At 47.9% G+C, this 15,465-nt stretch overlaps 6 protein-coding genes across 6 annotated transcripts; 4 read left to right on the top strand and 2 right to left on the bottom strand.

The window, feature by feature from the left end:
• Nucleotides 1–2,794: 2,794 nt before the first annotated feature.
• Nucleotides 2,795–4,734, top strand: PHACADRAFT_189656 (uncharacterized protein; the record flags this gene model as incomplete). Its single annotated transcript, XM_007389924.1, has 3 exons — nt 2,795–2,880; nt 2,937–3,406; nt 4,556–4,734. The coding sequence occupies 3 exons, from the start codon at nt 2,795–2,797 to the stop codon at nt 4,732–4,734; spliced, it is 735 nt and encodes a 244-aa protein (XP_007389986.1).
• Nucleotides 4,735–4,965: 231 nt separating this feature from the next.
• Nucleotides 4,966–5,487, top strand: PHACADRAFT_83980 (uncharacterized protein; the record flags this gene model as incomplete). The annotated part of the gene is made up of 1 exon (XM_007389923.1): nt 4,966–5,487. One exon carries the CDS (start codon nt 4,966–4,968, stop codon nt 5,485–5,487), a length of 522 nt encoding a protein of 173 aa, XP_007389985.1.
• A 155-nt stretch (nt 5,488–5,642) lies between these two features.
• Nucleotides 5,643–6,512, top strand: PHACADRAFT_82064 (uncharacterized protein; the record flags this gene model as incomplete). The annotated part of the gene is made up of 1 exon (XM_007389922.1): nt 5,643–6,512. One exon carries the CDS (start codon nt 5,643–5,645, stop codon nt 6,510–6,512), a length of 870 nt encoding a protein of 289 aa, XP_007389984.1.
• Nucleotides 6,513–7,421: 909 nt separating this feature from the next.
• Nucleotides 7,422–7,845, top strand: PHACADRAFT_246529 (uncharacterized protein). Its single transcript, XM_007389921.1, has one exon. The coding sequence runs from the start codon at nt 7,472–7,474 to the stop codon at nt 7,724–7,726; it is 255 nt and encodes an 84-aa protein (XP_007389983.1). The 5' UTR covers nt 7,422–7,471; the 3' UTR covers nt 7,727–7,845.
• A 1,421-nt stretch (nt 7,846–9,266) lies between these two features.
• On the bottom strand, nt 9,267–9,870 carry PHACADRAFT_246528 (uncharacterized protein). Its single transcript, XM_007389920.1, has one exon. It carries the CDS (start codon nt 9,638–9,640, stop codon nt 9,419–9,421), a length of 222 nt encoding a protein of 73 aa, XP_007389982.1. The 5' UTR covers nt 9,641–9,870; the 3' UTR covers nt 9,267–9,418.
• A 776-nt stretch (nt 9,871–10,646) lies between these two features.
• On the bottom strand, nt 10,647–14,451 carry PHACADRAFT_189655 (uncharacterized protein; the record flags this gene model as incomplete). The annotated part of the gene is made up of 23 exons (XM_007389919.1): nt 10,647–10,874; nt 10,930–11,048; nt 11,099–11,136; nt 11,187–11,252; nt 11,304–11,354; nt 11,408–11,427; nt 11,475–11,587; nt 11,637–11,737; nt 11,789–11,876; nt 11,929–11,936; nt 11,989–12,130; nt 12,252–12,423; nt 12,477–12,713; nt 12,774–12,815; nt 12,862–12,939; nt 12,992–13,147; nt 13,204–13,292; nt 13,340–13,371; nt 13,436–13,506; nt 13,560–13,758; nt 13,815–13,887; nt 13,936–14,158; nt 14,221–14,451. The coding sequence occupies 23 exons, from the start codon at nt 14,449–14,451 to the stop codon at nt 10,647–10,649; spliced, it is 2,577 nt and encodes an 858-aa protein (XP_007389981.1).
• Between the last annotated feature and the right edge of the window lie 1,014 nt (nt 14,452–15,465).

The raw sequence follows: 15,465 nt of genomic DNA, 5'->3' as shown, positions 1-15,465 counted from the left end.
TCGTTAGTAATGCAATCCAGAAGTGTTAGCACGTGGCTAGGACTTGTAAATTGGTGCCAGTGCACTGACAATGTTTGGAGGGTTGTACAAATGTAGAATAAATCGCAGAAAATCGGAAAAAATGGAGAAATAATAGGAGGCTGGAGCTACGCCCACGACATGCATCACTATCGGTCAATATTAAGAGTGTGTATATGTAAGATGACAATATTGCCTATAACATGAAGGTACTGAATGCACGGAGGCACAGAGGCAGGAACGCGGCCACAGAGAGATCTTAAGCCAATATGACCTGTCTCAAATGATTTCGAGAGAGTGCATGCGTATAAATCGATGACAGCAAGAACAGCATGGAGAGCATCTTCTAAGACATCAAGATTGGCATCTGGAAAAACTCCCAATGCAAAATAGCATTAGTTGTCTGTAATTTATGTTATTCTTGTTATTTATATACTAATTTTATTAAATTCATCTATTTGTATGCTTTCCCTCTGTTATTCTGTTTTTAACTGCTGATAAATGGTAAATCCAATGCTATTCTATGCTATTTTTATTAAATCACTATTTCAGCTAAATGCCTGCTTTATATTTGTTGTTTTACTGTCTTTTAATAGCCAGTTCTGTTATAATCACTAATGTCCAGCTAATAGCATGCTATTCCATTATTTCAAAGCTTTTTCACTGTCATTTTGATCTGTCTTGTTAACAGCTGCTATTTGCCTGCTATTTGCCTGTCATTTTTATTATTTCACAGTTTTTTCACTGCTATTTCTGAAAGTTCAGTTTATAGCTGCCATCTGCCTGCTACAGTGACGACCTAAAGTATTGCAACAGACTACAGAGAGGAGTTAAGATTCCTCAATATCTCCGTGAATATTACAGATGGCTGGACACATTGTATATGGTTTCTAAACTGGACAACTAGCTGTATTTTCTCAAGGTATTGCCTTGTAGCAGAAGGTGTATGCTGGAAGAGTATATCAAAAATAGCTGAAAATGTGCATATTTATCATATAATTTGTAGTATAATACAGACTGTAGAACAAAATTGACTCTGCATATATTAAAATGGAGCTAGTTGTATAGTATGTGTACAAATATAATGATGTGATTAGGCATTTATCTGAATGAACTGTAGGGCATATCACATTGGCTTGTTTCTCTTATAGCAGTTTGCACATATCTAACTCCACATTATAGAGAGGAAAGTTTTCCAAAATCTGTTTACAGTATGTAATTTACTAGGAGAGATATATAGTAGCAAAATATAAGAACTTCAGCACCTGATTATGTTTGAAGCATATGAGTATACACTGTTGCATGTTGCAATGAATGTAATATGTTCTACAGTTCATTCAAATGGATGCCTAATCACATCATTATATTTGTACACATACTATACAACTAGCTCCATTTTAATATATGCAGAGTCAATTTTGTTCTACAGTCTGTATTATACTACAAATTATATGATAAATATGCACATTTTCAGCTATTTTTGATATACTCTTCCAGCATACACCTTCTGCTACAAGGCAATACCTTGAGAAAATACAGCTAGTTGTCCAGTTTAGAAACCATATACAATGTGTCCAGCCATCTGTAATATTTACGGAGATATTGAGGAATCTTAACTCCCCTCTGTAGTCTGTTGCAATACTTTAGGTCATCACTGTATGTCATTATTTCAAAGCTTTTCCACTTCTATTTCTGCTAATCCTGATAATAGCTGCTATTTATTTGCTATTTGTATAATGTTTAAGGAAATGGCTACTGTAAATTAGTGTACAGTAGCAGCATACACCATAAAAACTACTTTGATTTGCTTCAGTGCCACTTGTCATAACTAGTTAGCTGCCAGCTCTTACATATGCTGTTGTCTACACTTCCATTTTAACACAACAGCAGGTTCTCATTAGACACTAGTTTAGAAGTTACACAAAACTGACTGCATATCATACAGTGTTACACTAATATTTTCATGTTGATTATTGCCATATATTTATAAGCACCACAATATATGTATGAATTTTCATCAAGTTTAAAGATAGTTTACACAAGTTGAATGAGCGATGCGCGCATGCAGACTCGAAGCGCTCGTCATTCCCATCTAAAGGCCTGCAGCCTCCGTTCCCCTGCTTGCAGCAGGATGAGTCCAACAGCAGATGAACATGGACCTGCTCAGAAGTGTTAGATGCGTGCCGACGCTTTGTCAGCAGTGAGCGTACCTAACTAGGATCCTCCTGACCACAGATGGTATATAGGTGCAGCTGCGAGGGACAGGGGCCACATGCCTCGTCCCATCTGACCTCCATTTGTGTTAGGTTCATGCCAGCACTTTCTGTCATGCCTTGCTTGGTCTGACCTCCATCTGCATTAGGCTTTGAGTCCTCTTTTTTACACTTTTATTGTCATATCACGACCATCTATCTAGTCATTTATGTCCGGACAAGATGCAGGATCTTCTAGATTGTCTCAGGAGCCCTCTGCCTTTGATGTGCAGAGAGTTACAGCCTGCAGAACTGTCATCGCATCTTACCAATGCAGTAAGCTCACAAAAGCAGAGGCCATGCTACAGCTTCTGGTGGTCATCAAACCAAAGGCCACCTCCAATGAACAGGAATGCACGGGCCGTACAGCAGCATATGCGACCTTCCTCGCTCAACTTGATAAAGCTAAAAGAGCCAACTCACAAGCCAGCTCTCAAGGACAGGCTGGGGGTGAGACTGCACCCTCTCAAGCAAATCAGATGCAGCCTCCTGAGTCACCTGAGAGAGAGAGAGAGCCAACACCAATGATGGAGAAAGAGGTGATAAGCGTCGACAAGTGCAGGATGAGGGAGATGGAGACAGAGATGGTGGCCGAACAAAGTGAGCCCAAGTTGGTGACTCGCTCCTCCCTTTCCTCAATGGAGGCACTGACTTTGCTGCAGCCAGACTCTCCAAGTCCTTCACTACTCTCCTGCTCAAGGAGAGCTACCTGCAAGATGTTTCATATGTCAAGCAGAAAGTTGTCTGCCACCCCGACTGCCTAGAGATCCTGACGGCCCTCTGGAACGATATTATCAGCAACGTCTTTGTTGACCTCGACAAGCTGCACACCGCCACACATACTGCTGACGCCAAGCACAGAGAGACTGTTCAGCTCAGGAACGGCATTGAGCTTGTTGCTACATTCGCAAAGATCTCCCAATGCATTGAGTCACATGGAGACTGGATTAATGCCTGGGATTGCTACCAAGATGCAGTTGTCTTCCTGTACCCCCACCAGGACCAAGAGCTACAGGTGTACAGGAACTATGTCAATGGATTGTTCAAGTCCTTGGCCATCTCCTATGCTAAACAGATTGTCAACATCAACTGCTACATCCACCTCCAGGTTGCCCATAGCAACTGCCGGCTTCTTAGTGACACGTCCAGTTACCATGATGCATACACCATGTTCATCCTTCTAGCAGAAGTGTCAGCTCCGGGAAGTTCTGTGTTTACGAGCAAAACTCTGCACAGCCGCAATGGCAGAACAAACAAAGCATGTTGCCATTGGAATGATGAAAGATGCACCATGCGCAACTGCTGGTACCGGTATGCCTGCTCTCTCTGTGGCAGCACGCACGTCGCCACCAAGTGCGACCACTCTTCTAGCTCCCGGTCTACTTCAGCAACCTACAAGTGATCGTCCACGCCATTTGCGAGGCATGCTCTGGGATGGCACCGAAACGCCTGTTACTCCTTCAGCCACTCATTCTGAGACTTTGTGGCCATTGCCGCAGCCTCCAGCAAGTGAAATGTCTAACAAGCAGGCGTGTCAAACTACCTGTAACAACCCCAATCTGTTCAAGGTTGTCACGCCAATCAATGTGGACCAGTTCGAAGCTGCTTTGTGCACTCACCCAAATCGCCCTCTAGTTGAATCAGTTGTCTTAGGGCATTTGCGAAGGCTTCTGGCCTTTTGCAGATTTTGAAGGTTTGGATGTCCCTGACAGATGGGAAGAGGTGCATGGGAGTTTGTTTGATGAAGTGGCATCATTTACAGCAGCCTATGCTGAGGAAAAGGAGGCAGCTGGACAGTACTCACGTTCTTTTGGCACTGAGTTGCTCCCTGGCATAGTGTGCATGCTGTTGTATGCCGTGCCAAAGCCCCACTTGGACAAGCTACGCCTTGTGAATGATCACTCTGCAGGGCCTCACACGTTGAATACTGGCATCAGCAGAGATGATGTGGGTATGTGGCAAGACAATGTACTCGATCTCAGGAATAACCTGCTCTACTTGCAGCACATCCTCTGCAACGTTTCTCTCTGGCTTTTTAAGTCTGACATGGCCAATGCCTATTGCCTGCTGCCGATGCACCCTCTCTGGCAGCTGAAACAGGTTGTCTGTATCAACAGCAGGTGTTGCATTGACCGCTGCTGCTGTTTTGGAAGCCGGGGCTCTCCAGACCTGTGGTGCACATTCATGAGTCTGGTGTTGTGGATTGCAGTGCACATCAAGGGCAATGACAACATGCTTGCTTATATAGACGACAATTTCTCTGAAGACGCGAATTTCTATCCTAGTCCAATATAATCCTTATCACGCATTCTTCCCGTCTAAACAGGTCAAGCTCCTCCTTCTCTGGGATGAGCTTGGCATTCCACACAAGCAGCTGAAGCAGATTTTTGTGCACTCCCTGACCATCATTGGTTTTCAGGTCGACTCTGCAGCCATGACCATCACACTCCCCAATGAAGCCTGACGCAACTTTGTCCGCTCCATCTGCAAGTTTGTTCTCGAGGCCCTGGCCTGCAAGTGGCCTCTGTGACAGTGGCAACACCTTTTGGAATGGATTAATTGGGGTTTGAATGTACAGCCTCTTTTTTGCCCTGCTTTGGTGTCATCCTATAAGAAGATGCAAGGGAAGCAGCATCTAGTGCACCCTATGTTCCTCAACAAAGCTGTCATCACAGACTTGCTGTGGGTTGCAGATATGTTTGACATCCATGGTGGTGTTCATATCCTGCAATTCTTGTCTTGGCAACTACATGACACAGATCTCGAACTACTCTGTGACGCTTGCCTCACCAGCCTTGGCTTCTGGTCCCCGGCATGCTATGAAGAGTTCATAGCGATGCTGCCAGTTTTGCCAAATCATGTGGAGGATACCATTTTCCGGTATGAGTCGCTCTGTGTTCTTGCTGCTCTTCAATGGGCAGTCTCTCTTCATTGCCGCCCACAGCACCTGGCTATCGACACCAACAACTTGAACACCGTTCAGATTTTTGATTCTTTCAAGGCTTCTGCATCTTACAACAGCACTCTACATGTGGCTTCTGTGATCTTAATTGAGTTAGGCATTGATCTGCATGTTTGGCACATTTTCGGGGCTGAGAACGTGGTTGCAGATGCGTTATCTCCTGGCATGCTTCCTGTTGCCCAGTTCTATGCTCTGGGTCTGCACATCTCTCCATTTTCACCCCTGCAGCTCACGTCGGGGTCACCCAAAAAATGACCCTTGAACCATCCACGGCCAGGCAGCCCCAGCGTGAGCCTCGGCCACTAGACCATCTGTTGCATGCCCAAGTTGTCACCCTCAATTTTGCAATAAATAACTCAACTGCTAAGTCATATACCTTTCATTTGCAGTCCTACCTCACATTCTGCAAAATGCACAGTTTTCCCATAGACCTCTTCGTGGACATGTTATCATTCTATACCATCCACATGTGCTATCACATTTGGCCTTTTTCAGTGGACTCCTATCTTTCTGGCATCTGCAATCAACTTGAACCACTTTATTCTGATGTTTGCATGCTCTGCCGGCATCCTCTCATAACTCGCACGCTTGCCAGGCGTAACCGCATGATGAACATGCTGCCAAGTCGAAAAGCTGCACTTAAGCTGCACCATTTGTTCACCCCGCTTCGCCATTTCCCCCCACACTCTCATGATAATCACCTTTTCTGTGCCTTGCTGCTCTCAGGCTTTTTCACACTTCATCACCTTAGTGAGCTTGTGTGGCCTGATGACACTGATCTGCAATCTTGGTGGAAGGTGATCCCTCGTGCATCTGTCACTGTCACTGCGTCCTCCTATGGATACATGCTGCCAGAGCACAAGGCTGACCGGCTCTTTGCCGGCTCCAATATCCTCATTTCCAACACTTTTGCACCAGCGGGCATTGTGCCCTCTGCTATCTTTAACAAGTACTTGTCTAGCCACAACAGTCTATTTTCGATGCAACCGATGCTCTGGCTCACGGAGTGTGGCCAGGTGCCTACTTGCCGTTGGCTCCTGTCCTGTCTTCATGATGTGATCCCGGACTCTGATATCATGGGCCATTCTTTATGCGCTGGCGGGGTGACATTTTTTGCCAGCATTGGGTGGCCTGATGACTGCATCCAGGCTCTTGGCTGCTGGTCCTCACAGGCTTTCTGGATCTATATTCCAACACATCCCATAGTCATGCAGGCACTGCCACACTGCTGCAATCCTGTGTATGGCATTTCTTCTCATCACTATCCCTCTTCATCCTAATCCAACATTTTACATACACTTTTACCAGGCACCATACATGGAAAGCATCCTGCTCACTGCAAAATTGATTCAGGCCACTGATGTCTTGTGTTGGCAGTTGTTTGTGTGGTATTCACACAGCCCTGCTCTTATCCCAAGCCCTTGACTCTGAGTTGCACCTCAGTGGAGGAGCCAATTTGAGACTAGACATTGAAATTGCTTTTAAGTCTACCAAAAGGTGCATATAGAAACATTGAAGCATTATACTTATGTAGAACAAATAGCTCAGTGGTTAAAGTGTGCTTGGTCTGGTTAGCATGCTCAGGGTTCAATTTCCACTAAGCACAACTATTTTAAATTTTTGTATTTTTATATTTTCAAGCATATACAATATGTCAGGTATGCAATATAGTGTTTGTATGGAAGTTCTATATATTTTGGATTTTTGCATACTACTTTTATTCTGGTAAATTAGCCATTGTATAACAAGTACATCACAAATACCACAAATAGCAGAATAGCACAAACAGTGAGAATAGCATGAAAGTAGGTACTAAATAATATTAATAACAGGAGACCATACTATTCCAGCACTACTCCTGCTATTCTGCTATTAAAGTGTAAATTAGTGCTAAACTATGCTAAGTTATGCTAATTAGCAACAGAGGTTTTTCCAGATGCAAGGAGTTTGATATGCGTCGTAAAAAGACTCTGAGTTGGTCAATAAATACTAAGGAACATGGCACATTACATGATGTGCACGAAACGTGCTCTCTTCTAGCCAACTCTCAAGATGAGAACTTGAGGACATTCATGTGTTCAAACTTTAAAGCGCACTTCGCTGCTCACCAAAATTATGATTACATACCATTATAATCTCAGATTAAGCATATCTTAAGATTAATTATGGAGGTCTCCACAATCATTCTCCTACTCATACGCATGGCATATCGTATGTGTACATATGCATATTGTAAATTATGCTGCCCGTATGTAATCTGTATGCTACATATGTTGGACTCCAGAAGGGCCGAGATTTCAAATATGGCGCGCACCACTCACACACTCAAGAATCGCACACCAATGCGCTCTACAAGTCCGAGCACAGAAACAGCATCAGCCTTTATGTAATGGGCATTGGAATTCTCTGGATGTTGACATGCAGCAGGTCATGTCAGTGCGCCATGAGTGTTTTTCAAGAGGTAGAGGCCAAAGTTTGCCTCTACACTGGCTAGGATTGACCATGCAAGAGCCAAGCTCATGAAGAAGTCCCTTGTGGGAAAGTGTCTACTGCTAGCCTGTTCACAATGACAGCTGGGAACAGCATCGTGCGTTCCTCTTCCTTCCTCTCCTCACTGACTGCGCCTTGATCCGCCCCCTTTGACATTGCTGTGGGACATCGTCCAGAAGCTGCAGTACCAGGCACGTGGACTCCGCCGCGTGCAAGTTCAATCGGCTCGGTGGCAGGACACATCTCATCACACCTGACAACACCGGCATCATGCACAGCATGCTGTCATCCATGAAGAGCTCCAGCAGTGGCAGCACAGTGTCCATGCTCTCTTATAAACCCCTGCTTGCATCTGTGCATCTGCCGCCACTCTTTGACGCACTTGTGGGGCGGTCACATTGACTCACATGCAAGCGTCGGCACTATGTACAAGTATTAGAACGTGCACTTGATCCACATCTTGGACATGCACATCCTTGGTGGGGGCACATTCTTGTTCGACCTGTCTGGGCCGTGGCTGCTCCTGCTGTGCACTGATGGCAAGCCCGACTTCTGGATGCTACATGAAATTTCAGGGTACTTTGAGCCCGACCACTTCGGCAGTGAGGTGGGCGTGCAGATGTAGTATATCACCTTGAAAATGTGTCCAGTAATGTACAGCTGTGTTGGTGATTCAATGCTTGGCTACCTTAGTATACTACCTTCGCCTTGGAGGTAGATACCGCCTGAATCTTATTACATATGATTAAATATGATTACTTAAAATTAAATATGTGTAAGATTATGCATATCATAACTTACAGTGTTCGTGTACGCTATACGCAATTCTAATGCATACATATCCCCAAATTTTGTATGTAATCTTAATTGGTGAGCACTACATGCCACTGCCAAATTGGGCAATCCTATCACATGTTCTGCAATTGAGAGTCTGCTCCAAATGCAGTTTCCCACAACCCGGAGGTTATGGATGTTGACATTCTAGCTATACTGCAGTTTAGGCTGCCATGTACTAGGAGGCTGATAAAATACATGTTGTAACAATTGTGAAATTGAACATGGGTCACAGCTGATTATATTTATCCACGGAAAGTTTCCAGTTGATCATGCGTGGGGCCAATCTCCGAGTCAGTGCCAGGCAGACTTAACTCGAAAAGATGCACAAATGCGAGTACTAAGCAAAAAAAAAAAGGATCAACTCACCTCCAAAAGGCACAGAATATTGGCAGTAAATCTGATGTCGCTAATGGTGGTCGACTGCTTTCGGAACATATCGCACGTTCAAATTCTGTGAGGCTTAGCTACCGTCTTGGCAGAGAAGCCATTGTCAGGAAATATACATCCTGGCAGCTATATGTTGACTTCAATTGAAACATGAAAATAAAGCAGGAGAGCTCGCGAAGATGAAGCCGAAACAAAGCGGCCGTAAATATCCTTAAAGTGCGCGTTGCCCTTGCCACGCGGTGAGAGCGGCTGCCGCCCCAACCATGCCGATCGTCACATTTGCGCCGTTCTCTTCGCGCGCCGTCCCCACCAAAGGCCCGCACGCCGTGACTCACGCTGAGCTTGAGATGCTATCGGAGCTGTCACGGGAAGCAAGGACATTGGCTTGTTAGGAGTATCGTGCGAGTGTCTGTGCACAATGTCAGACATCAGTCGCGGAGACCAAAATGACGTCCGATGAGAACGATTCAATTCAGTGTACATGCTTCGCGGCCGACGCTTGCGTCGCGGGTCCGCCTTCTTCGCGACTGCGCGCAGAGAATACGCGCGCAGGTCCTCGAGCAGCCTCCTTGAGTAGTCGTTCAGCAGAGGGAGCGGGCGCGGCGTCTTGAGCACCGCCTCGCCCAACTTTGAACTCTGGTCTGGGCGCGTTGGGCGCGTATTCTGGGAGCAGCGTGCACAAATATGCTTCCATCAGAGCAGGCGCAGCAGCGCGGGTGACCGTTGTCGACACAATCTTCTGTCGTGGTTCGTCGCCTTTCGTGTCCGACGGCTCTTACCATGCTTTGCCGCGCAGGACGAGTGCCACAGGACGCATGTCCAGCATTTCGGTAAATACGTGAGCCTATTTTGCGGGACGACAATTGTCTGCAGTTTCTTCAGTCGTCCGATTTGCGGTGACGCCTTGACGCCTTGACGCCGTTTCCAGCTGGAAAAAGTCAGCATCGGCCAACGAACCTCAGAATTATCGTACTCACGAAGGTTGAGCTCCACAAGACCTTACAATGAGAACAGCTCGATTGGCAACTTGGCGTTGTGGTTTGAGTGAGGAGCAGTGAGGTTGTGCCCACTGTGCTTTCGGCGCCCTTATTCTATTCCATATACTGCAGCTGCGTTACCGAAAGCAGCCGTAGGAGATGGCGAGGCTCTCCAGAGCTCAGGTGCGCCACCTGGTGGAAGAGATTGGCTGGTACAGCGACTGAGTGTGTGAAAGGACGCGTGCAGAGCACGATCTCCGCCGTTGGTACTGCACTCTGTGACTGTAGAAGAACGAACGAAGCGAGGTCCGCGAACAACAGCGGGATACGAGCTAACGGCGCCCAGAGTTGCTGCAAGTGAAATGTAAGCGGCTTCATCTCTCATAAGCGTGGGTGGGAAGTTGGGGTAGCGTTGAGAACTAACGAGCAGGTAAGATGGAGGAGAAGTCGGACGAGCCGGCAGTTGCGACAGAGAGCATCCGATGGGTCTTGCTGGACTTCAGACTGCACGGCATGTGTGTCGAAGACAGAAAAGTCGAAGGGAGCCAGGCTTTCTTCTTTTCTCAGCGTCTGAAGAGACGCCCTATGGCCTAGCGCGCGCTGACAACATGGCCCTTTCAAATAGTGTCGAGGGAGCGCATGCATATAAATCGCCAACAGCAATAACGACGCGAGGAACATATTATGAGAAATAAAAATTAAGGCCAGCACAAGTATAACAAGCTACAGAGTCTCCTGCAGCACACATGTGGTATCCTTCTGGAAGCGCGCGATATATGCAATCAAATCCTCGTCTGGAAGGGTTGAATGGTCCAGAGCCTGGGTCAGCTGAGTCTTGAGCTGAGGTTTCACCCGTAAAAAGGCAAGAAAGCCGGAATCCAGATACGCCGAGAAAGCCAAGAAAAAGACAGTAAAAGTCCCGTGAGCAAGCAGAGTTCCATAGACAGCCGACTGCGCGAGATGGGGAGAGCTTTACCCGGAGTAGCGCCTTCCGCCGGATCCCGACTTTCGTACTCTTGCTCTCTTCATTCTTCTTAGCCTCAATCGCGGCAAGCTTCTCAGAGACACGCCTCGCTTCAGACATGACGTCGGCAGGGAGGTCGGCAAGGCGCGCAAGGTCCAGTCCTGGCACACATCTTCAATGCATTCAACAGATCGCGAATGAAGTGGCAAACCGTAGTGCGTCAGGTTTTCCTGCGCACCGTCCGTTATCCTGTAACGTTGTTTCAGCATCAGACCTTCATTTTAATATGATTAGCGTACCTATACTCGAATCGCATGCCAAAGTTTGTACCGGTGTGACGTGTCTTCTGCACGGAAAGGTGCAGACTGTACCGGATGTCAGAGCGCGACTCCGTAACACCAAAGTACAACACCTACTTTACGACTGATGGCTGGCGACTCAACGCCGTCACCAGCTCATCGAAGTGCCTAAGAGACATTTAGTAAGCATAACGATTTCACGTATGCCCTGTGAGATATACGTGGCAAAAAAGACGTATGGCTATCGTTTGTCAGCGTCATGACACGGCCGGCGCTGGCATAGCTCACCTTCAGCTTAATCAGTTGCTCCGCGATGGCATGCGAAATCCCGACGCCCTCTTTGGGCGACGTCCCGCGCCCGAGTTCGTCTATCAGTATTAAGGAATCCGCCGTCGCCAGTCCTACAAAGCAAAACATAAGCGACGCGCTGACAGCTACTACAGTACACACCAAGAATCATTGCAGACGATGCCATCTCGTTCGCAAATGTGCTCAGGCTCTTCTCCATGTCGTCATCATTCGAGAGGCGCGTTAACAGAGCGTCATGCACTCTGTGTCCCGGTAGGCGAGAATGGCAGTGATGAGAAGAAAGGAGAACATACCGGAAGCTGCCGTATTCTGAGGGTACGAAACAACCGCTCATCGCCATGATGGTGAGCAGACCGATTTGGCGAAGATAGGTGCTCTTGCCTGAGGGCAGTTGAGACGAGGCATTCACTAGCGTCTACAGATGCGTACAGACCAGACATGCTGAACGAACGTTAGCAATAGGGAGAGACTGATTGGATGTGAGTTCGCTTACTTAGGACCTTGGATAATCTGAAAGCTTGATGCTTCGCAGCAGTAGACGTCATTCGGCACAAGCGTCCCCGCCGACCGCACACCTTCGAGGATCGGGTGCCGGCCCGACTTGATGGCAAGTGTACCCGTGAATTCAGGCCGGACTGGAGGGCATGAGTTAAACGCATGTGATCAACACAACAAGGGAGTACCATAGTTTCGTACTAGATTGACAGCAGAATCACTATCTTGCCTAAATTCCAGGAAGGAAATGAGGGCACGTACGAATGGCCGCGTGTGCGAATGCCCAGAGCATGTCCAAGAGGGCAACAGCCTCAGAAGCCTTGTACAGCGCGCCGATATCGACGACGATATCAGCAACAAGGTCGTGAATGATCTTCTCGCTCAGAATCAGCGTCTCATCCAGTGCATCCTTCATTCTTGCATTTCTCTTCTTCTGCTCGCTCACCCCGCGTGAGTACATCGTTGCAGCCAAAGCTTGAAACGCACCAGCTCAACGCTAGAAAACACCCATTTGCCCTTCCTTGATGTCACATTTATGAACCCAGGTGGAAGCTCGCCCTCGAGATCGGTCTTCTTGAGCATGAATATGAAGCCAGTGTCTTGGTACACGAGCATCAGAGGGAGATCGTGCTCTTCAGACAGGGCGCTGTTGAGCGCGAAAATGTCGCCAACATTCTCCTTGTAAGTCTCGCGGGCGACATCGAGGAGGCGGTCGTAGTTTGCCTGGTCAATCATCGAAAATCGCGTGAGCTTCGATATAATCACTGAGACGCTATCGCGAACCTTGACCGCATATACCTTGGCATTTATGGCCCCGAGCCCGCCCTGCGCAGAGTGAGGGCCTGACGAGATTGATGTAGGTCGCGGTCACCTTATACAGCATCGTGTTCTCATTCAAACTATTCGATACCAGCTGCTCTATCTTCCCAAGCCTTTCGTCCGAGATCATCTATGTGTATAATCAGACCAGCAGGTGCGATGTAAAACCCAGGATTACACACCTCTTGAATGATCTGCAGAAGCTGAGATCGGCTGCCTTGTAGAGCCTTGGCCAACATAGGCATGCATTGAACTATGCTCCGAAGATTGAGCATTTGTGTCACCCGCGCCGCTGCCGTCTTCGCGCTCGAAATCTCTCGGGCTTCTGAGGCGGCGAGCTGAAGTGATATACGATAAGTCCCATTATTTCACAAGCCTGAGGTTCGATACGCACCGAAGAAATCAGCTTGTCAAGATCAAGTTTGTTCAGCATCTTCAGCGCATCCTTGATTTCATGGAAACGTTCCTCAGTCTGAATGAGTTCTACAACATGTTAGTAGACGAGTGTCGAAGAGGTTGTCCAATGCTACCTTCTACGACGTCTAAACGAGCATCAATGGCGCTTTGAACTGTCCCACAGTCAGCAAGCTTGGCACCTAGAAGAACACCAATAATTGAATACTCACCTGTGATTGGGGCAAGAAGCGTCACTCGCAACAATCTGGCCGCCATAGCCGTGTACGTATGGTTCAGAATCCTACCTCAACATATCAGAGAAACCGCATGTATGCAGGTGCGGGTCGAATATACGTGCCCAAAAAGTGAATGCAACGATCGTTTACTCGTCATGTTGCTCACCAGCTCCAGGTTCCGAGCCGTCTCCGGGTCAATCATCATCGTGCCTTCCACTTGAACATAGCATATACGTAGAGAAGCCGAAGCGAAGCGTGTATTTAACTTTGCCTCTGCATGTTTGAACAGTGCACTGGCTGCCGAGAGCGCGTAGTATCTATGGATAATCCCTCAATCCCGCATATCGACAGGTGAATATGCGCATATGCTCACTTATTAGACAATGCCACGAGTGTCGCCGCGCGTTCATCATCTTCAACACATAGCTGACTGATGAATTCGAGACCTAAGCTTGAGTTAGTGAATATCCAGTTCTAGCAAGGATCGGGTATACCAGCGCCATCGCTCCAGTACTTGCGGAGCACAGGTTCGACCGGGACCGACTCAAATTCTTCCAGGATACATTGGACTAACAAAGACGTCGTATCCGCACGCTGACCACCAGCAGCCAGAGTCGAGTCTGAAAGCGAAATGAAGGTGTCTGGGACGAGCACCAGGCAGGGTTTGTGGAGATGCATTTGGTGTAAGGTCTTGACATAAGTAGGACAATCCGCGAGCTATATAAGTTTGAGCCATTAGATTCAGGTCATGCGCGTGTCATCATTTAGCCGGTCATTACTTGAATAAGATTGACCCTGCCTGTCTCCTTGTCTAAGGCTGCCATACCGACTTCGCGACCAGTACCACGGCCCTCGAGGATAGCCACGACATAGCTCGCATCGTATCTGGAAGATGCAGCTGTTGTAGGCCTACCGGTTGGAGGCCTAGATTGGGCAGTGTGAGGCTGAGTAGTGAATTGGGCAGTGTATGGGCGGGACGAGGGGGGCCTCGCAGACGGATGCCCCGACATTTGCGGCAACACAGCTCGAACTTTCGGCCAGAGAAGGAAGAAGTAAAGAAAGAAATACGTCGCTTTCAGCCTCGACGATGGCGGGTTGACCGGTGCCGATGAAGGCTTGAATGACTCGCTTAATTCACTTGTCTATCGCCTGAGGAGTTAATATAGGTTGAGATTTAACGGGCTTGGGCGCTCTTCGTACTGTGGTATCACGTGATGTCACTTCAATATGTAACTCAGCTAGGTGACGCTATTGGTTAACACACTGACTCAGAAGCTTTAGCCGCTGGTTCCCCCCCTATCGGACTCGTAGGTCCGATCCGAGTGATCCGAAGCGCACAGCGCCGTCGTTCTCAGCCTGGCGAGGACGTCTGCGAACGATTAGTACGAAACACCATCGTCTCGCAAGTCTATTCACGGTCGCCGCTCTGGTGCCATACGGTGTGCTTTCAGCATCTCGACAAGCAGTCGTCTTACCACCAGGAACTGCTAGCCACCCACAGCGCTAGACCGGGTGCACACGATGGTTTCACGCTGAGCGCAACCTACTCGGCACTCCACACCTCGATGAGTTCACCCACCCGACGAATGTGCTGACCACGAAACGTAGTGAGATGAAGAGTGGGTGCGGCTGATCCAAGTTGTCTACGCTGCCAGTGCACGAAGGGGCCAGGGTCACAGCGCCAGCGCCACTCACTTTCCATCGCAGAGTCTGACAATTCCTTGGTTCGCTCACGCTCAGTCCCAAGCTGCACATGCCGATCTACCCTCTGTGCATGCTCTCGAACCATGTGCTTAGCACCGACGGACGTGTGAGCAACATCTGGGCTGAACCCCACACATCATGGCATGTGGTGGCCCAATATCAAATTCCCGCCCGAGAGGGGACAAATTCGCCTGTCGGGGCCAGCGGTCATCCAATGATCCAAGTGCATGTTTGCTTGGTGCTTGTGTCCCAGATTTGATATATAACGTTGATAGCCTGGCCCATTTGTTTGAGCTCTCTGCCACCTGCAGCACATCAGC

The sequence above is a fragment of the Phanerochaete carnosa genome, assembly GCF_000300595.1.
Source record: "Phanerochaete carnosa HHB-10118-sp unplaced genomic scaffold PHACAscaffold_1, whole genome shotgun sequence".
Classification (NCBI taxonomy): Eukaryota; Fungi; Basidiomycota; class Agaricomycetes; order Polyporales; family Phanerochaetaceae; genus Phanerochaete; species Phanerochaete carnosa.
The sequence above is the reverse complement of the archived record's forward strand: the minus strand, read 5'-3'. Positions and strand labels throughout refer to the sequence as shown.

Excerpts from the sequence above, each read along its gene's own strand:
- PHACADRAFT_246529 (XM_007389921.1), top strand. The coding sequence starts at position 7,472 with ATGCTGCCCGTATGTAATCTGTATGCTACATATGTTGGACTCCAGAAG.
- PHACADRAFT_246528 (XM_007389920.1), bottom strand. The coding sequence starts at position 9,640 with ATGGAAGCATATTTGTGCACGCTGCTCCCAGAATACGCGCCCAACGCG.